A 17,605-nucleotide genomic window follows, 5' to 3' on the forward strand; every position below is an offset into this window, starting at 1 on the left:
CTGTCAGATAAAATATTTTAACTGGAATCATCATTTTTTCAGATATTGCTTTGATAAACCACTGTGAATCAAAATGCAGATGTTTAATTGCATCAAACAATGATTCTGAGGACCAATATTACTCTTTTTTTTTTCTAATACACTTCAGCATTGGGGCAGGAAACTAAATTCACTAATGCCAATTCAATTGTTGTAATTCAGCAATTAAAGCAATATTTTTAGATTATTTTTTATGCTTAGTAAGTTCGTCAGGCATTTATTAGTTTGTGATTAAGCAGTTTGTTATTGAACACAACAAATCCATGTGATTACATCTCAGTGTCATAACAGATTTGGCAACGTGTAGCAAACCTTGATCTCCACCTCCTTTGGCTCCAAATCAAATTTTATCAACTGCTGTCGTGGAAAAGGTCCATTACCAGTCAGGGGTCATTGATCAATCAGTTATCTTTGTCCCTTGATTTACTCAACTCCTCACATTCTTGAGTAAAATTACCTTGATTAGCTTATGCTAAGTGGCATTTTGACTGAAAACTATAGACATTTCAGTTTAGTATTCATAAATGAACCATAATGCTGATTTCTTTACAAAAATGTGAACATGATGTGGAAAACATTGTCTAATAAAATTGAGGTTATATGTCCTAAAATCTTGACTATTCCTGTTACAATACACAAGTGCTGGACTTTCATTTCAAATAAGAAATTATTTAAATAAGAAATTAAAAATACATATATAAACCTTTAATTTAATGTATACATATAATTTAAAACCTTATTTTAAAAAATAGTCAAAATACATAAGTGTAATCTTTGATGCACTCTCTTTATGATTTATGAGTTAACTATGTTTTTTTTGTACTTCGCATAGACTTTACCACCTCATCTCTAATGGGCAAGTAGAGAGGGTCAAACAGCTAATGTACAGAGTATGAGGTTATCTAAGTGGCTTAAGTCTGTATCATCAGAACAGAGCTCCATCAGCAGTAACTTGTCACTGTTTGTCAGTTCATGCAACCTGTATGAATCCCTGTTACATCAGAACCCAAAATTGAAAAGCAAAGCATGCCATTGCCATGTAGTAGCCTACCTTGTGAACTGATTTCCAGAGTTACTTCTCATTTTGCAGACTTTAAATTTGCCATCATTTAATTGATCCTTTTTAGGATTATAGTAAAAGATTATGAGCAGTATTAGGTTATCTAAATTATTACAAGTATTAAGATATGAATTTGGATGCAGAAACTCTTAGTAGTTTTTGCTGTGAATCTGGATTGGGTGAGAATGCAGATTCACAGGGTTGGTTTGAAAGAATAATGTTAGCATCATGTAAAAATTCTGTAAGAAGAAACTGAAATACTGTAAGCATCACATATTAACAGCAGTGAAAGAAAGTGTACACACATGAGTTTAGATCCCTGCTAATTTATTGGAATTCTTGGATCTGAAGCATGTGGCAGTTGTGCCGCAGTAATAGTGCACGCTTTGCAGACCAAACAAATAGTTATAGATGGTTGATCTCTTACACTCGAACACAATAACATTCACATTCACCAGCACCAGCTACATAAGCACTTGCACAGAGTACATTACTACTAACAGATTATATATATATATACAGCATATATATATATATTTATATATATACATAGACAGACACACACACACATATATTTATCACTTCTTGCCCACTGGCTCTCCCATACTCACTCATACTCAGCTCTTCACATAATATTTTACAGATCGCATGGATGCATGTGAGATAAAATTAACACTGAAAACCTTGTGGTTGTGCATTAGGAGCTTTCTCACACTCAGACTCAACCCACACACAAGGAATGATATGGTTTGATCACTCAAGTCTTACTCTAATATATCATATTTTTGTTATGGGGAATACGAAAGGGCGAAAGAGAAAGTTTCGGATGCTTCTGTGCCAAAAGAAAATTTAAAATTAAAAATGGGAATAAGACAAAAGCTGACATTTCGAAGGCATGATTTATCTTGTGTGAACTGAATCATGTAGCTGTCATCATAACACTGTTGTGAGTGTGACTGCGTGCATGTATGAAGGCACAGAGAAGCTGGCAGAGTAAGTGCTACTATTAAAGGTTGTTGAGACAGTGACAATGAGATTTTGAAGAGGTCCCACCTGCAAAGCAATATGTCCTAAGACAAACTATTTCTTATCACACATATATTCTTCATTCTCCTGCTGTTGTCTATTCTGCATCTTAGAAACATATACACAGTTTATACTTTTCCTATAAAATTGGTCACTGTATAACATCCCCTTGTTTGCTGATCTTTTTGCATTTTTCTTTGTTTTTCTAAATTAAGTATTTTAAGTACATCCTGAATATCCAACATTTCTTAACCCTGCCTCTCCAGTGAATGACCAATGTGGTGCCCTTCTTAAACCAGCGAGGCCCGCCTCTCTTGAGGCGTTTCGTCCAACAGTTGAAGCAGCAGCTCGTGGAGGGTCGTCGACATGGTCCTGTACGCACCAGCGGTCAGATGCAGGAAGTCGAACATGTCTCGAGAGGAAATAGTCCCATCTGAGTGGACAAAACTACCTCCCACATCAAGTAACTGAACATGGCCGAGTCGAGGAAGAGATGCGCGGAGTAAATTGTTCACCGATGCATTTTTCTCTCTCAGGGGGTTAGGAAACTCTCCCCTTGGTAACAGGCCCTGAATGACAGGAATTACGACCAATCAGCTTTGACAAAAAAACGAACTGAAACTGAACTGCTGAGAGTTAATACTCTGTATATACACATTAATTACAACACCACAAATCTCACATCAAGAATATATATACATAGTGATTTAGGTGACTCACCAAAACAATAATTTTGGAACTGGGGAGGAGAGACAGAAGTAACTGCGCAATGGCCAGTATTCCTCCTGCAACCTGATCCGCAGAGTGCTCATGATTATTAGTTCCTACCCATAAAACCACCACCTGTGGAAAAACAAACGAGGACACAGTTACAACTGGTGAACACACATTTCGCTTTATGGTAAATGTTGTTTAAACTATTTACAACAAACCACCTCACCTTGGGTCTGATGTTCTCCAGTTCTCCATTCTGTAGTCTCCACAGCACATTACAGGTTGTGTCTCCACCAATCCCAAAGTTCAGAGCATGGAGAGGTGAGAAGAGTTCCCTCCACACCTGAGACCAGCACCAATAAAAAATTGCAAACCAAAATATGTAAATCTATTTAAAAAAAACTATACATGTTGATTATTAACAACAGACACAAAACATATCAGGTGTACAATAGTGAAAAAGCAAAAGAGTCATACCTTTTTCATTTTAAAATTGCCTTTAAGTGTCATTATCGCAATACTATTAGCCATATGGATAATTACCAATAAATAAACTAACATGACATGCGAGTTTAAATTATTTTATTAGCAGCTTAGAGCTTTGGTACCTTTGATAAATGAGCAAAACTGACTGAAAATTATTTTTAGCCATTTCTTTCATTCAAATAGTTAAATTTTTTTATCATAAAACAAATTTTCCCCCTGAAATATAAGTATTCCACAATTATTGGCACCCCTTCATTTACTACTTTGTGCAGCCTCCCTTTGCCCAGATAACAGCTCTGGATCTTCTCCTACAATGTGTAATAAGGTTGATGAACATATGGCAAGAGATCTGAGATCATTCCTCCATACAGAATCTCTCCAGATCATTTAGATTCAGAGGCCCATTCTTGTGGACTCTTTTCTTCAGCTCATCCCACATGTTTTTATTAGGTTTGGGTCAGGGGACTGCAAAACCTTCATTCTGTGGTCAATGAACTATTCTGTTGTTTATTTTGAGATGTGGATCACTCTTTTGATTACTCACGCTGGAAGATCCAACCAGGTGTTGATTTAATCTCCTGGTATTTGGAGTTTATGAAACTGTGTATCCTAACAAGTTGTCCGGAGTCTTTGGAAGAAAATTAGCCCCACAGCATTAAAGATGCGGTACATTTCTACATGTCTATGTTTCTGTCTATGCCCAACCCACCTCTTGCTTTATTTTGGTCTCATCTGACTATAAAACCCAGTCCCACTGAAAGTTCCAGTAACACCTGGCAAACTGCAGGTGAGTGAGATTGCTGTTTGATGTCACCAACGGCTTTTTTTATTGCAACCCTTCCAAACAAGTTGTGGTTATATAGGTGAGGTTTGATCATAGTTTTGGAGATTTTCTGGCCCCAAGACCCGACAAGCATCAGCAGTTCTTTGCTAGTACTGCTATGCATTCATCAGTACAGCTATGATCCTTACAGTTAGTTTGGCAACTCAAACATCCTCAGTGTGTGTGTGGCTAATACAGACACACATCCTCTTCCAAAATAGTTACAATCTCCAGTTGATTTAAACGTCTCAATTATTGCCCAGATAATGTAAATGAGTTTTTCAAAAATTAAACTATTATTTTATAGCCATCTCATGAATTGTGCAGCTCAACAACCTTTTGTCACACATTATTACTGTAATCTCAGGTCTTTCCCATAGTGATGGATGACTATGGGAATTTGGCCTGTGTGTCACGACATATTTAGAATCCAGTGAAACAGAAAGTCATGATGACTGACTAGTGTTCCTGGTCAATAAGGTTAATTTAAAAACCTACCATATGAACGGGAATATACTACAGTTAGATTGTTACTGGAGAAACCCATATTTATTTAATTTACTACACATTTATATTTCGTGTCAGTTAATTTCAATTAAAGGTTTTTCAATATTTGTGAATTTGAACGAAAGACTAAGAGGAGAAATGGCAAAAACAAGTTTTCACAGTCAGTTTTGCTCTTTTACCAAGGGTGCCAATATTTGTGGAGCCCCACATGACAGTACAGATATACAACGATCATTATCCAAAAATATCTGACCACTGAATGCCATGAAAAACCAAACGGAATCAAGTATTCCAGAGTGGTTCAGATTAAAAATCATGATTATCATGGGAAAATTAGTTGTTAATTTTTATATTTTGAATTTCATATTTGATTTTCTATGACTGGCTATAAATACACGTACAATTCCATATAGTGCTTTCAAATATTTATAAAAATACACTAGTTTTAAATAAAATATTTTAATATAAGTTCATAATTTCAAATACAAAAAAATATTATATTTCAGCTTTCAAACCACTTAATACCATTACATGTCTTGTGCATTTCAACATTTTGCACAAACACTTCTGCTCTCAAGCACTGTTTTGAAAGATTAGTATGGAAGCAATACCAGTTTCTTTGGTCTATCTTGGATTCATTGCTTCTGCTATTCTGATTTGTATTTGGATAGAAGCATCTTCTAACTGAGCAAATGGAATTGCAACCGAGTAGTTCTCCTTTTTTATGGATTGACTTATTAACGAGATAACAATCACCTCGTGCTGTTGCATAAGCTGCACCATTGAGTCCCCCACAAACAGAACATCAGGCTCCGCATCCTTGCACTCCTGCACAAACCGGTTGTGCTGCAAAAATACAGAACAAAATAAATCCGAGCTTGTTACGCCAATCCTTAATCAGACTGAGGGGTTATGAAAGAGGAAACGATTTTGCACAGCTCTGAGATGCTACAAGTATGCACGGTGACTACAGAAGTCTTTCACAATGGAGCACACCTGTGACATCCAGCGTCCGTCTCCCTGCACGTCGATCACGGGCGCAGGTTCAGCAGCGGGATTCTCCTCAGCGCTCATTCTCTTCGACACAAACACAGGTGCTACAAAACAACAATACTAATGAGCGGCCGTGCTGACGTAATGGAAATTAATGCAATTGTTGACTGGTTCAGACTGAGTCCTAATTTCGCAGCTGTAAGATACAACTGTCAATAATATTCACTCCGAGCAAAATATAGATCATTGAAGGGTAGTTTCGCGCGTGCCAAGCACACATATCAAACCGCCGCACAAAGAGCGCGTGTTTTGCTTTTTAGTCCTAGGGTGATGAGGAGGATGATGATGATGATGATGATGATGATGGACCCCGGATGAAGCCAACACACAGCAGAGGTTGTGCAGTAAAGATTAACGCTTCATAGATGTGCTTTAATGACTGCGACTGACAGGGTCAGGGATGATGATCCCAGGAATGTTTAGCTGATGGTATAACGAAGAAGAATGAATCAACAGCCGGGACAAAAGGAAAACATTCCTGGTGGCATCACGCACACACACGTCCGTCTCTATGCACGCCTCTTCTTGACTAACCTGGCTACAGTGTTTGCAAATCCCGTCTGCAGTGAGTAAGCTGCGGGTGTGTGCAGCAGGGCAGGGCTTCCTCAATCACCTACAGCAGCACCGCAACTGACTGTCCGGGGAAGAAGATGCAGATGAATGTTTCTGCAGCCGCGCACCTCGACTGCTTTTTCCAGCAATGCAACCTTAACGGACTTAGTCCACACAATAATATTAATGTTTAATGGTTTAATTATGGGGGTATATAGCGCGTGGTCTATTAAAGAAATCACAGTAAATGTTTGCGTTATGTAAACCGAATAGCATCCAACCAACCGCCTCCCCACTTCCCTGCGCAACCGCCCTCGCACTTTCTGGAAGCCTCACTTCCGCCTACAGCCATCGTCACGCACTTCCCATTCAGCGCTGTCCCGCCTCATCGTGACGGCAAAATATAGGCGAGATCTATGACTGGAATAACCGTTATAAATTCACAAGAGCAAGAGAAGGGTTGCCAACTTCAGGGGAGTTAAATAAAGGACAGTCTTTGGTTCTTTAAAGGAAAACAAGGGACAGAATAAATTCAAAATATATCTTTATAGCACCAGGAATTTTGGGCCCCATGACAAAAAAAAAAAAAAAAAAAAAAAAAAAAAAAAATTGGGCCCCCTCTGCGCAGCTGTTGTCACCACATCTATAGGACCTAACTGTCCCATCAAAAGCTTTACATAACTCTAATCAAAGGCTTGCAACTGTCTTGCTTCTTGTAGTTCAATACTTTAGCACAATATTTGCTGCTGGTGATTTGTAAATGCAAGTCTGCATACAGTATGCAGCACTATTTGATGCAAGATTAAAAGCCACCATAAAAATGTCCTTAAGGCAACCCTTTACAGTCTCAATGTATTTTTATTGTAAAAATAATGACAGATTTTTTAAAAAAAGAAAAATATATATTAACTTTTTAATCAAAATAAATTAACATCATCATCTCAAAACAATGAAAACAGCAGATTTTTTAACTTAACTGCACATATATGCCAACAACAAAATAAAGTTGATGTCTAAAACGGAATTTCCACATCAGGGTTATTATAGTGCTATAAAACAGATCAAGTGATCACTAAATCAATAGGTTTTGAGGTTTGGAATGATGGGAATAATAAAGTCTGTATCTATAGATGTCATTTAACGGCCAAAATTCAGTCTAAATGAACGCATCAAACTGGATTATTTTAATATTGTCTGTAACTTACATGCAGGTTGAGGTAAGCTACTCATTGTGCATCCAGTACAGACAGGACAAAAAAAAAAATTGTGCTTGATTTCTGTCATTAATAAATATTTCATTTTCTTTTTTGTTATGGTAAAAAGATGATGAAAAGTCGTTAGTTATATACATTATAATACATTATTGCCAAGTCATTAACACAATGTTGCTCACCTTCTTCACTGGGACAGGGAGGGGTAACGTTAACGTTAGTTACGGGGAGACTGGGGTGCTGCTACTCATCTGTTGTTAAGTCTGCTAAAAGGGGCATGGACAATGATTTAATATGAATATCTTGCTAAAAGTTTCCCTGCACTGATTAAATGTTGATGAAATGTAGGCTAACACTAGCCTGCAGCTAGCTAGCTTATTTCACTATGGACAACAGGTTAATACCACTCACAGACTAAAGGCTACCCACCTTGGTGAAAAAACTGGGTAACAGATTGACACCCTTTCTTTTGTCTTTCCTCTCTCTCTTTTCTCTCTTTCCTTTTTTGAAAACCAGATTTTCTTTTATTTTGCAACATTGTGGTCTCTGTGTTTCTGGCGCATCGACTGACTGTGTCTGTAACTAAACAACACCGTCACTGATGAGTGCGCTAAGGCAGGACCAAACCATTTCATGCAGATACAGGGGGGTGGTCGGTCAATTTGGATGTTTACTTTTTGGTCAATGGGGATATTTAACTTTTATTGAAAAAAAAAGTCATCATTCAAAGACATCATTCATTTTATTTTTTTACATGTTTTGCCAGAATTCAATGCTAAAATGAATCTCAGACATAAACAATTTGTTTTGCTTAACTTATTAATGTAGGCTACATTTTAATTCTAAAAATAATTTTTATATCATTCTAAAATGTCACACACAAACCATCTGCCTGAGCAATAGCCTACCAGTGACTATATAATTGTGACTGTACAAATGATGAGGAACAGGTTTTGTTCTATTAAGTGCATGTTGTAAGTTTTATTTTTTAAAGAAGGCTATTCTTTACCTTTTGAACAAACTCAATTGCCATGTAATGTGCAAATAAACAAAAGGGCTGTACTGGCTTCGTACCCAGCAAGCTAAACACATCCACTCAATAAACAATCTTGACACCGGAGTCGTCGTTCAGATTTACTGAATAAATGTGTAAAACTGTAACACAATATAAAAACAAAAAGAATACATAAATAAACTGTAACATGGTAAATGTCGAGTCCATCAATGTACAACAGGAGAAAATAATACAAGTGTTCACACAATATAATGCAGAACTATGAAAACAATCACTTTATATGCACTCCCTCAAAAACATACAAAATGCCATATTCAAGAATAATCAAATTCCACTTACAGGCAGTGCCTTGTTTAAGAGTTGTTGTTGCTATGGACTGACGGCAAATTCAACATGCTCTACCATTCTTCTTCTTCTTCTTCTATTCCTTTCCGGCAGACTAGGCACTTCTAGTGCATTGCTATGCTCTACCATGTGTTGTGTTGTTCTTTTTAACCCAACCCCGGAAACTGAATAAAACCAATTCAAAGTGCAGAATATAGAAAGACCAGCAGGGGGAGCAAAAAAATGCTAAGATAGGCAAAGCCAGAACACTCCCCGTCTGGTATCTCAAAGATACCATTTACACCAACAGTTACTAGACTAAACAGCCTGATCTGAAGACAGGAGGTATACTAATTCAGATATAGATCTGCGATAGGTTTTGGTTGTCCCATGTTGAACAGTTTTCACATCCACTTTCCTCACCATACCGTCTGTACTGGGAACGGCCTTCACAATTATCCCCATTGGCCACTCATTCCTTTGGACTTGTTTGTCCTTGAGCAGTACAATGTCACCTTCTTTGATGTTCGGATGTTTGTGAAACCATTTGCAACGGCTCTGAAGTGTTCCGAGATACTCCTTCCTCCACCTATTCCAGAACATTTCTGCTAAGGCTTGAACCCGTTTCCATTGAGATTGGAGCATGTCTTTCTTGCTGAAATCTTCTTGTGGAGTTGTGAGATTACCAGGTTTTTGTATCAGAAGCATAGATGGTGTTAGAATGAAGGGGAATTCAGGATCTGTGGAGACTGGGACTAGAGGCCGTGCATTAATGATGGCTGTGACCTCAGACATGAATGTTACTAAGACTTCGTGAGTAAGCTGTGCGTACCAGTTTTCTAGGAGCATTGAATCTAGGATTCGCCTTGTAACACCAATCATGCGTTCCCAGGCGCCACCCATATGAGAAGAGTGTGGCGGATTAAATACCCAGGAACATCTTTGCTCAAGCAGGTATTCTCTCACCTCTGATTGTTCGTTCTCACTCATTTTAAGCTCTCTAGAGGCACCAACGAAATTCGTCCCACAGTCGGAGCGCAGCTGCTTGGCAGGACCTCTAATAGAAAAGAATCTTCTGAGAGCATTAATGAGACTTGAGGAAGTCATTGACTCAATCACCTCTATGTGAACTCCTCTGGTACACATGCAAGTGAACAACACTGCCCACCTCTTGCTATTTGCTAGACCACCCCTTGTGCGCCGTGAGTTCACCTCCCATGGCCCAAACACATCTAAGCCGACAAAGGAAAAGGGTGGATCCATTTGCAGCCTTTCCGCTGGCAGGTCAGCCATCTGTTGTTCCTCCATCTTGCCTCTTAGTTTACGGCAAGTAACACATTTTTGGATAATACTGCTAATGCATCTTTTAGCCCCAATTATCCAAAAGCCATTAGATCTTATAGTGCCCTCCGTAAGATGTCTGCCCTGATGCTGCACACGTTCATGAAAATGTCTGACCAGTAGGACTGTGATATGATGGCGAGCCGGGATGATTAGGGGATTTGTTTCTTTATCTCCTAGCTTTGCTTGTCTGATGCGTCCACCAACTCTTAGCAACCCATTTCTGTCAATGACTGGATTCAACTTTAAAAGTGGACTATGTGAGGGGATTTCACCCGTGGAAGTGATGCATTTAAGCTCCTCTGAATACACTTCATGTTGTACACTGTTGATGATGATTTCCTCTGCTTTCAAGAGATCGCTTACAGATAAGCCCTTTGAGCAAAAATGCCAACCGGTGCACTGACTATCGTCACTTGGTTCAGTGAAACAATGAGCAATGTGGTGCAGCCGCGCCACAGCTCTGACGACTGTTCTCCAGTCTGAGAATTGCTCAAATCTTTTGGTACCTAACTGGTCCATTTTGATGTGGGTAGACAAGACTTTAACCTCAGAGCGGATTTCAACATCTTTCTCTGCATCAATAAGGTCATATGAGCTCGGACTATCAGGGAGCTGCTCTGATGGATAGTGCAAAAATGAAGGTCCTGTGAGCCAAGTTGTGGCCTCAAGCTTCGCAGATGAAACCGAACGAGAGCCATGATCGGCAGGATTTTGCTCAGAGGAAACGTACCTCCATTGTTCAGGCTGAGTAGACTGTCTGATGCGCTGCACTCTGTTGCTCACATAAACATGGAACCGTCTTGACTCATTATAGATGTAGCCTCACACTACTCTACTATCCGTGTAGAACCTTATTCTATCCGGCTTCAGATTAATCTCTTCTGTAATGAGTTCAGACAATTCAACAGCTAGGACTGCAGCACATAGTTCCAACCTAGGTACAGAGAGATCAGGTTTTGGAGCCAACCTTGCCTTGCCAAGAATAAAGCCAACCTCTGTGTTGCCATTCTGATTCGAGGCTCTCAAGTACACAACAGCTGAGAAAGCCTTCATGGAGGCATCCGAGAAGACACATATTTCAGTGTGTTTGGCTTCAGAAAAAGGAATGGATACATACATGCGTGGAATGTTTAGACTTCTCAAGTCTTGCAGCGAATGACACCATCGTGTCCATTCTTCATGTCTGTTTTCAGGTAGTGGTGTGTCCACTCATGTGTCTGTGATGAGAGTTCTCTTAAGAGTAGCCGGCCCTGAATTGTGATTGGTGCCAAGAATCCGAGAGGATCAAATAAGCTGTTCACTGTTGAAAGGACTCCTCTACGTGTGTATGGCTTTTCAATGTCTGGCACTTGGAAGGAGAAGGTATCCGACATTAGATTCCACTGTACCCCCAAGCTTCGTTGATCTGGTAAGTCATCCGTTGAGAGGTCAAGGCATTTGATATCCTTAGCTAAATCGTTATTTGGAAAAGCATCCATTACTTTAACTCTGTTTGCAGCAATTTTGTGAAGCCTGAGGTTTGAGGCAGCTAGTGCCTCTTGTGCCCTTCTAAGCAAATCGATGGCCTCTTCCTCAGTAGGAAATGACTTTAAGGCATCATCCACATAGAAATCTTGTTCAATGAATTTACTCACATCACTACCATACTCGTTTTCTTCTTCTCTGGCAGCTCGGCGAATTCCATAAATAGCCACTGCCGGTGAAGGGCTATTCCCGAATACGTGAACTCGCATCCTATAGTCTACGACCTCCTTAGTCAGATCATTGTCATGATGCCATAGAAAGCGTAAAACATCACGACAGTCCTCTCGGACCAAGAACCAGTGAAACATCTGCTGTATGTCAGCAGTGATGGCAACAGGATCCTTTCGAAATCTTATGAGGACCCCTAACAGACTATTGTTAAGGTCAGGGCCAGACAGCAGTACATCATTGAGAGATACTCCATCAAACTGTGCACTAGAGTCAAATACAACTCGTATTTGACCTGGTTTTTTTGGATGGTACACGCCAAATGATGGAAGATACCAGCTCTCCTGGCCATCTTGTAAAGGAGGCGCTAGCTCTGCATGGTCGTTGTCGAGTATTCTTTGCATGAACTCCGTGAAGTCATTTCTCATCTTTGGTCATTTGTCAAGATTGCGACGGAGAGACATGAAACGTCTTTTAGCATACTCTCTGTTGTTAGGCAAGCGTCTCCTAGGCTTACGAAATGGCAATGGTGCTACCCAGCTGTTACTCGAGTCCTTGAAGAATTCCTTTTCCATGATATCCAAAAATAACTGATCCTCTACCGAAGGGGCAAATTTATTGTCGTCTTTGGTCTGCTGAAAGACTGACTGGCCAAGTCTGCAGCTTAATGGGCTTACTTGACAGTATGACAAGTGAGGTGGTTTTTGGATCTGTTTTTTCTCATTGAACATCTCCTTCAGTACAATGTGATTATTGCATGGACTGAAGTAGCTTGGTCTGCCATTCTCTAAGATGTGTGTTCTCATGCAGTTCACCGGAGAGGGCTTGTGACACTTTCCTAGACACACATCTCCCACAATGACCCAACCAAGGTCCAATTTTTGGGCATATGGAGCATCATGAGGACCGTTGAATTGCTTGCGGACTTTATGCGCTCTTATTACGTCTCTTCCCAACAGGAGCAGTATTTTAGCATTTGGGTCAATAGGTGGTATCTTGTCTGCTATCACTTTTAGGTGTCTATGATGCAGGGCAGCAAGAGCGGTTGGTATTTAATCTCTGTTATCTGGCATACTATTGCATTCGATAAGAGTAGGAAGTGGAAAATGTATCTCACCATCTGCAGATTCAATGATGAACCGTGAGCTCTTCTTCCATTTGCTTGCACTTTTCCTGCACATGTCTTTAATGTGTATGGTCCAGAGGTTCCTCGTACACTGAACATGTCAAAAAATTCAGATCTGGCCAGAGATCTATTGCTCTGCTCATCTATTATGGCATAGATCCGCTTGCCTTGGTTGGGGTCACCAACAGGATAAACATTAACAAGGCAAATTTTGGAACACGACTTTTCGCTAAACCCTTTGCCACAAACCTTGGTGCATTTTGATGACACATCACCACCATAAGACTCCTCTTCCTCCCCGCCATGCAGTGAAAAAGGTGTAGAACCAGAATGCCACGGCGCTGGGCCCGGGTGAAGAGCAGCCAGGTGTTTGTCACTCTCACACTCTGAGCATTTGACTGACACATCACAATTCTTAGCCACATGTTTAATTGATGAGCAGCATCTAAAACAGATAGACAACTCCTTCAAAATCCTTTTTCTTTCTTCTAATGGCTTTTCTCTGAAGGCTCTGCATTTCTTGAGAGGATGAGGTTTATGATGTATTGGACATTGCTTATCTATCTCATTGGTCGCTCTCTGAAGACTCTTTTCATAAGAAAGATTAAAGGGGGGCATCACATCTGTTTTATGAACTGCAACAGGTTTATGAACATGGGTGTGGCTTTCACTATACCGGTTCAATCCACCAGGGTTTATGGAGAGGGAAGAAAAATTAAAACTTGGATCATTGCGTGCTCTTGCTTCTGTACACACAAACCCAACAAAGAAGGAGAATGGTGGGAAAGAAACTCCATATGTGTACTTGTAGTGTGAACCCTGCATCATCCACTTTTCTTGTAGTCCAAAGGGCAACTTTTGCACAATTGGATTAACACCTCTGGCTGTATCGAGATAAGTGAGCCCGGATAGATCACCTCCACTCTTAGCAGCTTCTATCTCCAAAAGCAAGTCTCCTAATTCGCGAAGCTTATGATGGTCTTTAGCTGTTATCTTTGGAAAAGTCTCTATTTTTGTGAAGAGAGCCTTTTCAATAGCTTCTGGAGACCCATAGGTCATATCTAGCCTCTCCCAAATCAGTTCAAGACCAGCAGGTAAATTCCTTACATTTACAGACTTGTACAGATCTGCTGAATCTCTCCCCAGCCACCTAATCAGTAGATCAAATTCCTCACCTGCTGTAAGATCAAGGTCTTTGATGGCATTGAGAAATGATGATCTCCAGGCCAGATAATTTTCAGGACGGTCATCAAATTTGACCAGCAGGTAAATTCCTTACATTTACAGACTTAATGCGACGGGCATGATCTGCTGAATCTCTCCCCAGCCACCTAATCAGTAGATCAAATTCCTCACCTGCTGTAAGATCAAGGTCTTTGATGGCATTGAGAAATGATGATCTCCAGGCCAGATAATTTTCAGGACGGTCATCAAATTTGTTGAGTCCTGATGTCACAAGCTGATTTCGTGCTAAAAACTTAGCTAAGTCATACGTGGCTGCATCATGACCAGAGTGTTGAGTAGGATGATTTGTGTTTCTTCTGGGATGGTGCATGGGAGCAGCTGGATTCTTCGTATGGAGTGAGAAGCTATGAGAAGACTGGGGAAAAGGAGGATTACACTGCTCTTCATTCTCACTGCCACCGTATTGACTGGCATTCCACGAGGACAGTACTCGATACACAGGTGAAGAAGGCTTTTTCTCATCCTCTAGATCTTGAGGTGATTCAGTCTTTGAATTGCCTTTGGTTGGTACAGTGTCACTAAGTTCACTGTGTTGTTTTACATACTCTTCAATACGTTGCCTAGGACTTTGCTGTGGAAGGTGAATAGTTAAACTATGATGTGAACTTTTCACCTCTAGATCTGCGACAGCAGCTTCCATGACTGCGGCTTCTGCCATTGCGGCTTCCGCCTCTCTCTCCTTCTCCATTGCGTCTAATGTTGCTTCAAGGCGAGCTTTCTCTATTTTAATTTCCATTTCCCTTTTTGCAAATGAGGCCCTTGCTTGCGCAGCTTCTGCTCTTGCTTTAGTCGCTGCCATGCTGGCCGTGGACTTGCTGGAAGTCATGGAACGTCGAGATGAAGCTGACTGACTTTTGTTATCTTCCATGACTGGTTGAAAATTCAAGTTTGATGGATTTTACCGTGGATATTCTGCAGTTGTCATGTGAGCCTCTATGCCATGGATGACAATAGCAGGTGAAATCCAGTTTCCATGATAAACAGCTTTTGTATGAAGCTTGCCTTTTTACTGTACTGGCTTCGTACCCAGCAAGCTAAACACATCCACTCAATAAACAATCTTGACACCGGAGTCGTCGTTCAGATTTACTGAATAAATGTGTAAAACTGTAACACAATATAAAAACAAAAAGAATACATAAATAAACTGTAACATGGTAAATGTCGAGTCCATCAATGTACAACAGGAGAAAATAATACAAGTGTTCACACAATATAATGCAGAACTATGAAAACAATCACTTTATATGCATTCCCTCAAAAACATACAAAATGCCATATTCAAGAATAATCAAATTCCACTTACAGGCAGTGCCTCGTTTAAGAGTTGTTGTTGCTATGGACTGACGGCAAATTCAACATGCTGTACCATGTGTTGTGTTGTTCTTTTGAACCCAACCCCGGAAACTGAATAAAACCAATTCAAAGTGCAGAATATAGAAAGACCAGCAGGGGGAGCAAAAAAATGCTAAGATAGGCAAAGCCAGAACAAGGGCTTTGATAAACCCAACTTTTTTTTTTATAAACACAGTATAGGCTAACTGATTAAATGTAGTCTTGTATGTAGAAATGTTACTTTATGTAGTAATTTTACTATTATAACTGATAATTTATGCTTTACATTTTACGTTTTAAGAGCTATGAGAATTTTGTCTTGTGTTTTGGCCATATAAATAGCCTAAACAACATCTGCACCAAACATAATTTGGCTTAGTTTGGTCCTCTGAATAAAATTTAGGTGTTTTTCCTCTCCTCAAGTGCAGGCTCCATATTCCCAATTTATTTGGGCCATAAAAGCCTGATATCAAACATGATACAAAACATAAATGTACAGGCAAATTTGGCCAGAGTCTGTTGTGTCCCAAATTACGCACTCTATGTACTCTATAATGTCTTGTGTATTAATTTGTCTAGGTTATTTTGTCATTCAATGTCGGAGTCTGCCACATGTGTATTTGAAGCACATTTTATCATTTTGGAATTTTCAGTGTGAACATACTATTTATTTAGCTAAAAATGGCATAGAATACACAAATACGTGAATTGGAAAGCACCTTGTGAGTTTTTCTCTGCCAGCAAAAATGATCTCCATAGGCTAAAATCCGAAGCATCAAGCTTTGTGTGTTACCAAGCAACACAAAAGTAAATGCTGGTCTGGAGCCCCGTATGAGTGGAGCAATAGCCATCTCCAGCATAAACAAGCCCTGGAGGAAAAAAATATGCTAAGTATACTTGCAGCCAGTCTAATACAGTATACTAATATTAAGTGTGTTAATGATTAGTTAACTTGAAGTGTGCTATTTTGAAACAACTAATGTTGTACTAAGTATATAGTTGTAATTAAGTTGTAGTATAGAGCTGGTAAGTCCCGCCCATCCGTAAAACCCCAAGTGGACCTCTAGGTTGAAAAATCGTCAATGCAAGTGAATGGGAGAAAATAATTATTTTCTGATACCGTTTGAATTGTGCCATGAATGTGAACATATGTTGTCTGTGAATTTTTTATATAATTTTCCATGTTACGAGTTTGACAGTATATGGTATGATTCTTTGGCTAGCAGTTGTGGAAAAGACATAACGAGAAAGACTACATGTCGCCTATGTGACGTCACCCCATAACACATTTCCCTCCACTTGTCAAATCACGGTGCTAATGCTGCGATAATATATGGAGACAGATCGAGATGCCTGTGTGTTTTGTACCCAAATGTCAACATTCAAACCAAATCGGCTGTTCTTTCTTCAGATTCGTATATAATAAATATGACAAAAATCAAATAACCCATAGGCCTAGAGGTCACACTGTCAGAGAGTTTGGGAATACTCACACATAATTTATCCACATAAAAACACGATATCAGAGTTTTAAATTCAAACATTTTAAAAGAGAACAATACATCACGGTTGTTTAAACCAATGAGCATTAAACTGTGTCGTCAGCAAGTCGTTTCCCATCATGTTTTTGATCAGCGCAGTCGGTGGAGCAACTGCGCTCGACTGCAGAATCCGACACGTCCGCCTTGCGATCGCGAGAGTTTTTTGACATGTCAGCATGACATCAGAGCAAGGCAGACCGCACTCAGACACATTTCTAACCGGTGATCGGTTCTGCGCAGATTTTGCTCATCTCAAACAAGCCTAAGATGATTGACACTGAGGGCAGTTTACGGTGACAGGATGCATGCGACAGATCTGTCCGTTAAAGATGGCGAAGTAGGCTAGTATGTCCCAAAGCTTGCCTACTCTTTTGCTACACACTCAAAAGTATGTACTTTTTCTTCACAAAAAGAGTAGCCTACATACTTTTAGGGCGTAGTATAAGTAGGCGAATTGGGACGCAGCATAAGTGTCACTGATTTTAGTATGCTCACACCTGATTTTAGTGTGC

At 39.8% G+C, this 17,605-nt stretch overlaps 1 protein-coding gene across 2 annotated transcripts; it reads right to left on the bottom strand.

The window, feature by feature from the left end:
* Positions 1 to 1,980: 1,980 nt before the first annotated feature.
* On the bottom strand, positions 1,981 to 8,051 carry pafah1b2 (platelet-activating factor acetylhydrolase 1b, catalytic subunit 2). Of its 2 annotated transcripts, XM_079871352.1 has the most exons (7): positions 7,901 to 8,051; positions 7,654 to 7,737; positions 5,652 to 5,752; positions 5,412 to 5,501; positions 3,066 to 3,182; positions 2,846 to 2,968; positions 1,981 to 2,694 (listed from the first exon to the last, which is right to left on the bottom strand). In XM_079871352.1, exons 3-7 carry the CDS (start codon positions 5,727 to 5,729, stop codon positions 2,416 to 2,418), a joined length of 687 nt encoding a protein of 228 aa, XP_079727478.1. In that variant the 5' UTR covers positions 5,730 to 5,752; positions 7,654 to 7,737; positions 7,901 to 8,051; the 3' UTR covers positions 1,981 to 2,415. The 2 variants fall into 2 exon arrangements, with proteins under 2 accessions (XP_079727478.1, XP_079727477.1); XM_079871351.1 differs by lacking the exons at positions 7,654 to 7,737; positions 7,901 to 8,051 and adding an exon at positions 6,243 to 6,570.
* Between the last annotated feature and the right edge of the window lie 9,554 nt (positions 8,052 to 17,605).

This window comes from Squalius cephalus, assembly GCF_949319135.1.
Source record: "Squalius cephalus genome assembly, chromosome: 5".
Taxonomy (NCBI): domain Eukaryota; kingdom Metazoa; phylum Chordata; class Actinopteri; order Cypriniformes; family Leuciscidae; genus Squalius; species Squalius cephalus.

Excerpts from the sequence above, each read along its gene's own strand:
- pafah1b2 (XM_079871352.1), bottom strand. The coding sequence starts at position 5,729 with ATGAGCGCTGAGGAGAATCCCGCTGCTGAACCTGCGCCCGTGATCGAC. Across the intron at positions 5,502-5,651 it reads ACGGACGCTGGATGTCACAG|CACAACCGGTTTGTGCAGGA; the intron begins GTGTGCTCCATT and ends GTATTTTTGCAG. Across the intron at positions 2,695-2,845 it reads GTTCCAAAATTATTGTTTTG|GGCCTGTTACCAAGGGGAGA; the intron begins GTGAGTCACCTA and ends CCTGTCATTCAG.